The sequence below is a fragment of the Eufriesea mexicana genome, unplaced genomic scaffold, assembly GCF_001483705.2.
Source record: "Eufriesea mexicana isolate 0111107269 unplaced genomic scaffold, ASM148370v2 scaffold1358, whole genome shotgun sequence".
NCBI lineage: Eukaryota > Metazoa > Arthropoda > Insecta > Hymenoptera > Apidae > Eufriesea > Eufriesea mexicana.
The window spans coordinates 918,576-930,706 of NW_016909491.1; the positions used below are offsets into that span (position 1 = coordinate 918,576).

At 43.2% G+C, this 12,131-nt stretch overlaps 1 protein-coding gene across 1 annotated transcript; it reads right to left on the reverse strand.

Moving 5' to 3' along the window:
- Positions 1-3,512: 3,512 nt before the first annotated feature.
- On the reverse strand, positions 3,513-6,644 carry Theg (Testicular haploid expressed gene). Its single transcript, XM_017900806.1, has 7 exons — positions 6,531-6,644; positions 6,349-6,452; positions 6,149-6,241; positions 5,946-6,077; positions 4,910-5,024; positions 4,339-4,567; positions 3,513-3,670 (listed from the first exon to the last, which is right to left on the reverse strand). The coding sequence occupies exons 1-7, from the start codon at positions 6,642-6,644 to the stop codon at positions 3,513-3,515; spliced, it is 945 nt and encodes a 314-aa protein (XP_017756295.1).
- Between the last annotated feature and the right edge of the window lie 5,487 nt (positions 6,645-12,131).

Sequence of the window (12,131 nt, forward strand, 5' to 3'; positions counted from 1 at the left end):
GTACGAGTCGCTGTAATACGTCAGCGAGGACGTCAGTTTTCAATCTTTCGATTCGCGACGATTGGCTCGACGAGGAAGATGGGTAGATACTCCGGGTTGGAAACGCTACTTCGACGGCTATACATAATGCAGGGAGGAAGTTTGAAAATTTACGGGAGTCAGCGCGTCGTTCGTCAACCGGGGGTGAGGTCTCGTAAAGCCAGCCTTTCCACGGATCCCGTGGATTGACCTGGAATAGCCGTAGGTCTGAACAATGATCGTAGGTGGCCACAGGATCCCGTTGATCTCCAAGGACCAGCCTTTACAGCGGGACCGGAGAGAGATGGGGACGTTTTCCAATATCCAATAAAGCCGAACCTCGACCTCACTCGACGAATGTTTCGCTTGGATACGATTTAAAACGGCATAGCTTGCAGAAACATGTTCGTCGTAAATAGGTAAGTTACAAGATGACGTGCGATTCGTTGGAGCGGCAAAGTTAATTTGAAATAAATTAATACGGAACGTAATTCGCTTTAATTGGAAAAAGAAGAGAAGGAGAGAAGAGAGATTCGAGTGTATCGTTGAAACCGTGCCCGATACAATATGTTTAATTTAGAAGTTTGCACACTAAAATAATATTATATCGGACGTTAATTAGCATCGTCAATCGATCGATCGTTTTAATTATTCTATTAACATCGAGTGATGTTCGTTCAACTGCGTAATTTAATTTTAATATCGAGTCTCGGATTTTAGTGCGATATCGAAAAGTTTCAAATCGAAGAATGCCGTTTATTAATTTTCATTTCCCTTTGAGGAAACCGTTCGAGATGGAAACTCCTGTCTAACGCAAACTTCTCGTGGAAATATTCCTTTCCTGTTTAATATTTAGTTAATAATCGTTCCCAGTATGGTGCATTCGCTTATCTACAATTACACGTTCATTTCCGCTGAACCTTTAACTTTCCTGACGTCCGGTTGAAATTTCGCTGCACTATACACCGAGACCGAGAAAGGGAGAGAATTCGAAGCGACGAGTACTAAAGGAAGAGAGATGAAGAGCGGATGGAAGAGAGAAAAGCCTGACTGGTCCGCTCTGACAGCCGGGCAGAAGAGTGTCCGAACGTGGACGGAATCGTAAGAGGATTCCACTCGTCCTCGACCCTTTACATTTACATTCCATTCGTCACGTGGTAGTGGGTGTATTTCGAAAGGGGTTCTACCCCTTGCCGCAACTACCTCTTCAATTACAGCTACGCTAACATCCGTTTTTTTCCGCTCCGCGAATTCACGCTGCGAGCGTTGATTCGCGTCGCACGCAGGCCATTGTACGCTTGCAATATTTGTCGACCTATTGTTACTCCACGTTTCGCGAACAGCTTCGGAAATACCATGCGAATAGCCCTTATTTTGCGACACGCACACGCTTTTTCTGCCCAACGTTGATAATTCCGGATATACCTCTGCATTCCCGTGACCCTGTCTAACGATTTCCAATAAGATTCCACATTTTTGAATATTTTTGTCCAGAGAATTTCCACCGTGAGGGAAAACGATCGTTGCGGTATCGCAGCGAATCTATAATGCCCTTTGGAACGAAACGTATCGGAAAAGTAACGGATGAATACCAATCCACGGGTTCCTTGGTCAGGATGCTGCTCTTTGGTCCTTCCGTTCTTCCGTTCTTCCGTTTTCCGATATATCCCGTCCCCGGCAACTTCTGGCAAACTGTTTTTAATTTTTCCAAGCAGGAAACGATATTTCCTCGTTGGGTAACGTTATTTTCGGACCTTTATTTACGTTGAATCCGAAAATACGACGCGATTTAATCTAGGGGGTTGAAACGTCTGCCGCTATCGAAATTTTGTTATTTTCACGCAGGGATAACGAATCACGCGACGATCACCGGTTTCGCCAGGATGATTGCCGAGAAATAAGGATTACATAGAGTTCATTCTGGTCTGAATTCCTGATTTGTCCCCTACGGTGTTTCCAATCGAATCGGGATGGGAATGAAGCGGAAACAGATACGATCGCGAACGATCGACGTGGAGCGATACGATTGTCGATGAAGCTCATTGCTCTGCCCTCTCTTTCTCTCTCCCTCTCTCTTACTCTCTCTCTCTCTCTCTCTCTCTCTCTCTCTGAAATCGGCGTCAATCCTGCGCGAAACTGAAGCACATTGATACTGCTTAATAGGTATACGACCAGAGAATTCATTTATCTGGATGCCGGTTGGAGAAATTTCACGAGCGATTTCACTCGTTCGGTTTCAATTCTCGAGAACAATTTTAATTTAAACTGAAAAGAATATCGACGCGGCATACTTCTCCAGTAGATACGAAGACGACTCTCCTTTTCTCTGTGCTTCCAGTCGGTTGAAAAAGGAATGCCGTTTCTAACGAGTCCGCATGAAAATCGAACAAATTTGCCCAGCCGAGGAAACGGTGCTTCCGTAAAACGAGAACAAAAAACCAGAACCAGCCTTCTATTTACAAAATCGTTCCAGCGAGTGGAAACGATCCGTGGCTCGTTCGACGAGAGAAGTTCCACACGTTCGGACTCTTTTCTATCGAATTTCTATCGAGCACGGGACGTCCGTCCGTACGGAGTACGTGACACGTATCGAACATCGTTGCTGCCTCGATGTACCGCGAGACATCGATCCGGTGTAAACACACTAACTGTCGCTATAGAATCTCCATTGTATCCTTTTCCTCTGGTATCTTCAACATTTTTACACGGCTATTGAACACTCTCGCCCATTAGTTCACGCTACTTCGCTCGCTGTGTCTTCGCGAGACGCTTTTCATTCCACTGCTTGTCCTTCCTTCTTCGATGAAAAATGGGAAGAAAACGTCAGCTTCCGCGTGCAACCATTCACGTTGTCATCGTGGAATCCAGCAGCAACAAAACGTCAGAGCACGCGGAACGCGGTAATCACCGTATTTGGACTTCTCGTGTAAATTCTACGTCTCGAATCCTATTAACTAGTTCACGAAGCAGGACTAGTTACTCTGGAATTAAGTGATCCGCGGCAGACAGACGCGCATCGCCCACGGAATTTCCGTAACAGTGCGATTATACCAGTTCCTGCCGTTTCTCGCCGGTGAAACAGTCAAGCACATATTAATTCGGCAGCACACGCTGCAACTTTGACTTCGTGATGGCAATCAGGGATTGAGATTGGCAATACAGTTTCCCCCTCTCGTTTCGGTTCAATTCGAAAGGATAACGAGTTTGCCGCGAATCCCCGTGGCGAGTACCAAATTCGAAGAATCCTTTCGAATCGATGGCGCGTGAAACGTCGATAATTTCCAAAGCTAAGTTAGATTTTCAGCCGGATGTTGTCAACTGGTCAGAGGACATTTCCGGAAGAAAATGGAGCAACGCGAAACTTTCGGTGCTTAGTTTTATTCTTTTAGCATAACTTAGTAGGACGATGTACAAAGTGGGCATTGACGAACTACAACTTAGGGCGAAAGATACTCGCGATTGTTCCGTGGAAACGATCACTGTTGGTTCTACCCTCATCTCCTCCTTTTGGGCCTGGCTAAAAATTTTAGTCGCCTCGAACACTTGGCCTTCAACGCCTTCGGCGAGACCGTGAAGGCGTCTTCCCGAAGGTCTGTCTCTATCCCTGCAGGCCGCTCAACTGGCTTCGCCAGGGCTATCGTCCTGGGAGAAGCTGCGAAATTAAAGACCATGCATCCTGTCGCTCTAATGTTCGCACTTAAGGCGGACAAATGGCTTGAAAGAGAATTAATTCACCGGCGACGGTGCAGCTTGGCTGTGGAAAAACGGCCGTTTAGTCGGACGTAGCAGGGTAATTGGCTAACGCAAAGAATTAGGTCCGCAAACTTATCTCGCGGAAACATGGTTGCCTGCTAATGAGGAAATTTCGAAGGAAATTTACATTTGCCGGCTAACAGTCGACGATCTACCGAGGAAAGTGCTCTTTATTCGAAAGCGGGCGACTAGTTGGTGAAACATCGCGTACCCGTTCGACCGTTTAATCGCGGAAAACATCGTTTTAATTACTCTTCGCCGTTTCACGGTTCGCGAAACGGTGCTGACTCGAAATAGAAGAGAAATTAAACCGATTCTCTAGCTAGGATCGGCTAAATCCCTCGAAAACTTGCAGTCTCTCGGGGTGTGATTTCGTTTGACGCGCCCATCTATCCGAACAACGGAATTTTCAACTTGCCCATTTTCCGCGCTAACTTCCTTAAGTAAGCACGCGCGTGATTCCTGACGTTGAAAATCCGCGCCAGCGTCAGGACGAGTCCGCTGAGTGGTAAGTTCGCGGAAGGAAAAATCCGAGAGAAGGAAGAAAAGCCGAACGACCCGGCGTACCTACGGCCTGCAACGCGCCCCGTGAAACCGTGCCCAGGATCCGTGGCGGTATAATCTCCGGTGGTTCCTTTGGAAGTGCAATCTTCTCGAGACGTTTGCTGATCTTGTAGGTGAGAGCGGTTGCCGGCACTCTGAACGGGTCCTTGACTTCCGGTATCTCTCTCACCGGTGGCGATGCCAGCTCTTCTATCCTCCGCATGTTGACCGGCCTCCATTTTTTCCTTTTGCCCTGCAATTCACCGTCACTGTGTATCGATCTTCGTCATCGAAACGAACCTTTGTTACCCCGTCTTTTTCTACCCGATTCCTCTATGACGAGCGCACGACAGACGCCCGTTTTTCTCCTGTCCCCTTCGTGTCCCCGTTACGTTCCATCGACATTTCACCGGGAATGCCGGTGAATCTGTCGTCTATCAGAAGACTAGGAACCTGTGCCCGAAGGATTTGCCTGTGTCGATCGACCGACCATTTTCGTCTCCGCCTCTCGCTTACCGGGTAAATAACTTAGAAACTTCATCTGTCGACGCGGCAATTTCTTTTTAAATTAAGGTTCTTGCTAACTCTTACATACAGGCAATCTAGGCTTCGGTGGAACTTTAGGCGCGGCCAGTATTTCCAGCAGCTCCATGTGGTGTTCCCACTCTTCCGGCTTGATCGCCCGACGCAATTTCGCCATTATCTTTTGTCTGCAATGAAACGATCGAGTGAATTGAAACGGGATCAAAATTGAAATTGGAAACGAGAATTAAATTTCAGCTGTTTATCGGTTTGCGCGATGAGAGTAATGCCTTTTCGCTCGATTATCACGCCGTTTTGAATAGATTTCTCTCTGTGACGAGAACAATTGCGAAAACGAAAGAGCAGGGTATGGAGGGAACAGAGAGAAAGACGAAGAGGAGAATGCAGTGTACGCTCCTACTTGTTTGGCGAATTTCAGGACACCCTTGGGCACTATTAATAATTACATCTAGGGTACTCGTGTCTGCTAACTGTTCGCGAGTTGCGCAGGAAGTTTGATAGTAACGTTAGGTACCCACGAAAGTCGACATGGAAAGTGGAAAGCCAATATCTGGGTTCTCGTTACACCACGAGAAATCTAGGGAAAAAACGAACTCGCGTGTCACGTCGATGATTTGCCAACGTTTCCCGCGCGATTCCGAATTAATCGCCAAGTTCTACCCTCGCCGTAACGTTCAATTTTCCGCTTTAATCCCAAGAAGGGAAAAGTTAATCAAAGAGTACAGAGGGAGTCAAAAGTAGATAATTGTATTCGTGAATTTGTTCTACTACGCGAGACGTGAAATACGAACGAGTAAGCCATGAGCAGACAAACAAGAGCCCCGTTTTCGACGCCCAAGAGAAGGGAAAAGTCTCTGTTCGATATCCAAATCCGACTTTACGAGATCGCATTTGCCAACGCGAAACGTTCGCAGGACAATCCGATTATGTTCGTTCTCTGTGACTCGTTCTCTCCATTTCATCCGCAAGATCGTCTTTCTTTCGGTAGCCACTCTGAAAAGGTTCACGGCGAACGCTTGTACAGTTGCTTCCTCTCCGTGATTCAAAATACAGCCGACAGTCTGGATAAAAATCTACGCAACACTCACTTTTTCTTCATCTCTCGTTGCAGTCTGGCGTTGCAGAAAAATCGATATCTCCGGTATCTCGAGTTCTGAACCTTCCACAATGTCTCGGCTATGTTGCCGCTAGTAGGGAACCTCATGTTCGCCAACAGCAATCTGATCGAGGAACGAGCAATTCGTTAATTCTCTTCGAGGCTGTGTCCTTCCTCTAGCGAAAAGAAGATCACCTTTTTCTGGGAAGAGCCAAGTCGGTGATGCGTTTGGTGATTTTAGCCGCGAGCGTTTTCGGATGGATTCGCGGATGCAGCGGTGGTGCTTTTCTATGGACGAACGAAACCAGTTTGCAGCTATGGTGCTATAGCTCGAGGTACCGAGCAGACCGTATCGATCGATTCGACGTATATCGCGCGAACGCATAATTACTCACCTGGGATCGTATTTTTTGGTAACGTGCTTTGGCCGCGCCATCACCTTCATCCTTTTCGATGCTCGCGCTTTCAGAGCTGCTCGGCGAATGGAAAAGGGATTCGTCTAATAAGATAGCAAGATACTCACGATAATATTCTGCTACAAAGTACGTAACGTTCGTGGAAGCGAAACGATGCTCACTAAAATATTCAAGTTTCTCGTTTGAGTTCTTCTCCAGTTAGGCCGTGCCAACAGGGAAATGTGCTGTTTGTGGGACAAATGGTCCATGGCGTATTTGATCCTGTCGATCAGCATGTTTGCGATCTTCTAGCTTTGTTCCCAGGTACGCTATCAATTTCCTTAGTCAGGAGCACGCTGTTGGCCCCGATTCCGGTTTTCTTTTCGACTTCCTCTTTCGATTCCTTGCGCTCCAACCTTTATTTATTCCACGCTCGATTTTTAACGGCACGTTGCAGGTTGTGTAATTAAATTCCAGTTTAATTAATCCAACGATCCGACCGATACAGATATATACATATATCTATATGCAGGTAGATAGATTTAAAAAAACGAAGGAGAAGAAAGGAGGAAGCTCGAGAAATTGGGTCACCCGCGAAATTTACCAGCGCAAAATTTTCTTCCGTATCTAACCATTAATTTGGACGCGACGTATCTGACTGAAAATCGTGTTCGAAATCCACGGATCTGGCGGGGCGAGAACAAATGAAAGATGACACTTAATTCGGCCGCGTTTAGATGAATGCTTCGCAACCCCCGATGCGAATGCTACAAATTCATACTTTAAACGGTGCCTCGAATTTCGTTTGAAGCTTAGCGATGCGTTTCTTGCTGGATCGTTAGTTTGTGCACAAAGCTGTTTCGAAACATATAGTTGTTCCAGACAAAATCGATTTCGAATAACTGATAGGAATTTCGTGAAAAAAGCGAGGGATTCGCTCGAAAAAAGGTGAGAGATAACGCGAACCGAGTATCGCGTATTAAACGGAAAATGACAATAATTGCGATTCTTTTGCGTGTTTACGTGCTGACAGAGTTCGCCAAACTTGGGCACGAAGGAAAAACCCGGTCGCGGTTCCCCAGTGAAAGGAATTACTGTTACCACGAGAGAATTATCGCGGCGTGAGATTATTTCGAGCAATCCACGAAAATGTGGAACACTGGCTGGGTCAGGTAGCATAGGGGATTTTCAATTAATAATACTGACACTCGGAATAAATACGGTATTCCCTTGACGCGAACGTGCCCCCCATTATTCGACGCGTAAAGCTACAGCTTCATTTGCAGTTCGTATTTCGAGTCATCGGTCGAGCGTTCCTGTGGAAAAATCCATCAAAATACAAGAACCTGATGCCGTTTGATAATTGCTCGCGTACAATTTTCTCGTTCGATCCATCATTAAGCGATGAATGCGATTTCGCATCTCGTCCAAGAACGTATTACGCGTTGGGGACAAAAGAAGAAGATGCAACGCGAGGATACAAAGAGAGGCAACCGGGGAAAACTTTGATCGTTTGGCAAAGATCACGGTACGAAGCAATTTCGAAATCAAATTTCCTCGATCGAACCGATTACATGGCGATTCCACTGGCCGAGAATCGGTATTTCGGGATACAAGAAATATGAAAGAACGGCGGTAGAATGTAATTTCGTGCTCGATTCGGACTTCCAGCATTACGTACAAAAGCTCTCTCGATGAAGATCTCTTAAGGGACATCCGGTCGGTTTTATTCGTTTCCATCCGTCCACGAACATGGGCCACTCACGAATCCTCTCTTCTTTTCCTCCCTTTTCTCCTCTCCTTCTCTCTTACTCTTTCTCTTTCTCTTACTCTTTCGCTTCCTTCTTTCTACTGCGTCGTTTCCCTCTTCCTCTTTCGCATTTCACTTATCCTTCTCACCCTTTTCCTCCTCCTCTTCCTCCTTCGTGTACTACCTCTTTCTACCGCATTTCCTTACTCTGTCAACCCCGCATGGGAAATCTCAAATACGAGTCTGTTTACCTGGCACTTGAAATCCCGGTGGATATCGATGATAAGATTTTACTCCGACTTCACCCTTCCCCGGCCTTCATCAACCGCTTCTTTAGCCCTCCGACTGTCATCCTGTCGGTGATCCGAAAATTATCCTTGCGGGTTTAACGGGGACGCGATACACGCGATATCGCGGCAAATATATCATATTCGGCAGTGAGTTATGCTCGCTGCGAACGTGTCGGAATTTCAACAGCAAAAACGTCGCTGGTATTGTGACTCGGCGAAAAGCCAGCAGCCGGTAGCACGCGGAGGCGTTAATAAAAATTTCCCCTTTCTTTCCCTTATATCAGCATCGCGATATTTCTTCTCCCTCCTTTCACGAGATTCTTACCCGTTCCCTTTTCTTCCTCCGCCTTTTCGAAACTTTGCCGTTTTTATGCCTCTTTTAATCAATCTTCGAAACTTCCGTCTTCGCTGGATGACCAGGCGATCACCTGTTTTCTTTGGTCCAGCATGAAGTTTGAAAAGAGCAAGAGGAGAAAGGTCGTGGATGCAATAGTCGGGTCGAAGCTGTTTTAACGGATCATCGTTGATTTAATTTCGTTCGTCGAACGTGATGCGACCATTTTTCCGCCCTCCGCTGCGAAGAGATCGAAGAATGTGAGGAAGAAGAAACGTTTGGACCGGTATCAAAACAGTCTGCATACACAGACACACGAAAACCTGTGACCGGATAAGCCGTTGTTTCTAATTAAATTTTAATTACGGGTCACGGGACCGGACGTTATTGGCTAAAGGAAGTCTCGTTATTAACGGCCACTCTTCCGGAAATCATTGTTTCGCGCATACACACACTTGAAAATTGCCGTAACGCATCCCTGAAACGTAAACTATCTCGCCGGGGGATAGAATTATTTTGAAAAAGGAAACAGTTATTTTTTTAATCTTCAAACTTGATACGGTGTAATATCTTTTGTTGGTAAGCCGAAACAATATTCCATTCATTATTAGATGCACAGAGATTGAGAATAATTATAATATCGATTTCACTTCTAGAATTAGTTTTAAAGCACCATTATTCCTGATAATTGTTATAATTGTGTATCTCTCGCGTTAATTTAGAGAACTATATTCAATTACTATAAATATAACTTTCAGTCTATTTTTAACCTTTAATTTACATATTTTTATTTTAAAAAACCGATGAAAGCACTTGAACATAAATGCATCATGGAAACTTGTATTACGGATGCGCGAAATAATTATAATTTGGAAAAATTTTACAGATTAATACATTCATCGTGAACTACAAATAGTTCGAACTAAAAACTCACAACGTAGGTGTAAAAATGACTAAATCATTGATTATTTATTACAGTAGAAAAGTAATTATTGGTGAACCCGATAACGACCGTAACTTTTCGCTCGAATTTCGGCAAGCAGTACTCGTTGGCTGTATAAAACCCACGACCATTGCAACTCAAGCCCATTTGCCAATTTGGCTTCGGATCTGACAGATCAGAACTTTAGTCAGGGTGGGTTAGAGACGTGAACCAGGGTGGACGATGGCCATCAGCAAGCACCATATGTGTTGCATAGGCTACTTGATTCTCTCGAGCAATCAGAAACTCATTTGTCGTTGTAAATTTTGTGAATTTTTCTTGTGAAAGACGAATATCTTTCCTTGCTTCATCGTTTATTTTTTCCAAAGATTTTTCTTTGAAAAATGGTACCGAGGTAACGGTCACGCACGAAATTTCAAATATTTACAGTCCATTTAAAATTTCCGAAAATTTTCTTCAATTTTGCAAACGTCGAATGAACGTTAACTGTTGCATTGTGAAGTAAAGTAAGATAGAGTATGTTAGTTATAAGTTCAGTCTTCGTTTGCTCCGTGGGGCACCATCATTGATATTATACAGCAACTAGGAGTTGAAAACTGTAGTAGTATCGATTCCAGTTTGTCGAAACTGTTTCAAAGAGCTGTTATTTTTCTTAAGAACCGAAATCTATGTAGATATCGATTTTTCTTACGAATATGTTGTCGATATTTCAGGAGCTACCAGAACGATAACTGAAACCGATGTAAATAAGAACGTTTTCAACCATAATCCGTTCCTATAACGTTATATCGGTCTTTCATAACTATTTTGAACGGAACAGTGCCATAACAGTTATTAACAGCTATTTCTGGAATCATTTCAATTCCTCGATGCACGCTAGATTTGCTCATTGAATATAAATACCAAACAAACGTGTGACGAATCATGGTTTGAACGCGAATTACTTACGAAATATAGAATTTCTATATCTCTTCTAATTAAGGTTAATCACTGCAATTGAAATCTTGATTAATGGTTGGTCCAGAAGTTTTCACTTCCCGAATTAGATAAGGAAGTTCTGTTATTATAGACCAGTCGACGATATTCCGAGATCGCCGAGCTAATCCGATTCTAGGTCGAGAATAGGTTCCGTCTAGGGAGAAGGTTTCTGTAACTGTATCGCAGACACAACCTGGAAGGTGCACCGGTGCTTCGGCGTGAAGTGTTATCACGTCAGACCACTATGCGCTTATCTGTCCCTATTGAGATTGGTAGATGTACCATTCCAATTGTCTGTAAATCTATATTGGTTCTATACTCTTAAGCTTCCAGCGGCTTACAATTAAGAGCTACGAGGAACAATCGCCATACCTAACGCAGAGAAAATTGGAATGTAAGCGCATCGAGTACCGAATGAAATAACCATCGTACTAAATGCTATCTTATTGAACCTATTCTTCGCTACTTCCATTTCTCTAAATCGTGATTCTTCGGTCCCAAAAAGGACTGTGGAAAAGTGTAGAAATAGACGGTCAAATGTATCTTTTTCCGAGCAGAATACGAGAAACGGCTCACAGAAGAATAACCAGTTTCCTTTTGGCGAGAAACGACGGCTAAAGTGGATATTTCTTCGTACTCTTAACCATCTCGACCCGCTTTTCCGGGCGTAATTTTTAATATCCGTCCACCGCTCACGTATATGTGTTTCTATTATTCTGATACTTGATAATTTACAAGATCGTTCCCGCAGATATCTCCTTTTTCATTTGCCGAATTTCTGTAACAATACTAATTTAATTTCAGCGCAGCGTATAATGGGGTCGATGCGTCCAAATGGGGAAAAAAAATAATTCAACGAATTACATATATATATACACGTTATTTTTCCATTTTACAAGTTTTAAATATCCATATCTAAGTCGTTTCTGAGTTTCTTCTTACCAATTTTATTAATAACTTGGTTTTCAAGTTGAAAACATGAAATTTTGCAAATCATTCCTCAAACTCTTTCAATTTACTGAAATTTACTTAAATCTTTGAGACTTTGTACATAATGGAATTTCAGTAAACGGTAGAAAGGTATTCAAGATCGGCTGATTCTTTCAAAAAATGTTTTAAATGAATTTTGTATAAGAACAAATAAATTTATACGAATAAAATCAATGCAAGACGTATAGGACAGAATAATAAAGAATAAATAATAACTAATTATTAATAAATAATTTATTATTCAGATGAGAAACTTGATGGAGCTCCAACTTCTTTTGTAGCATCAATATCATCATCATATTCACTATTATCATCATATTTTTGTCATATTTGTTCTTTGTTTCTTTTGTTACTTAACCTAACATTTGGAGCTTTGTTAATAATAAAAATACTAATAAAATATATAATTTATGAATATGTTACAACATAATTGAACCAAAAAGTATACTAACCGCTAGGAATATTTATATATTAGTTAAATTATATTATTATATATTT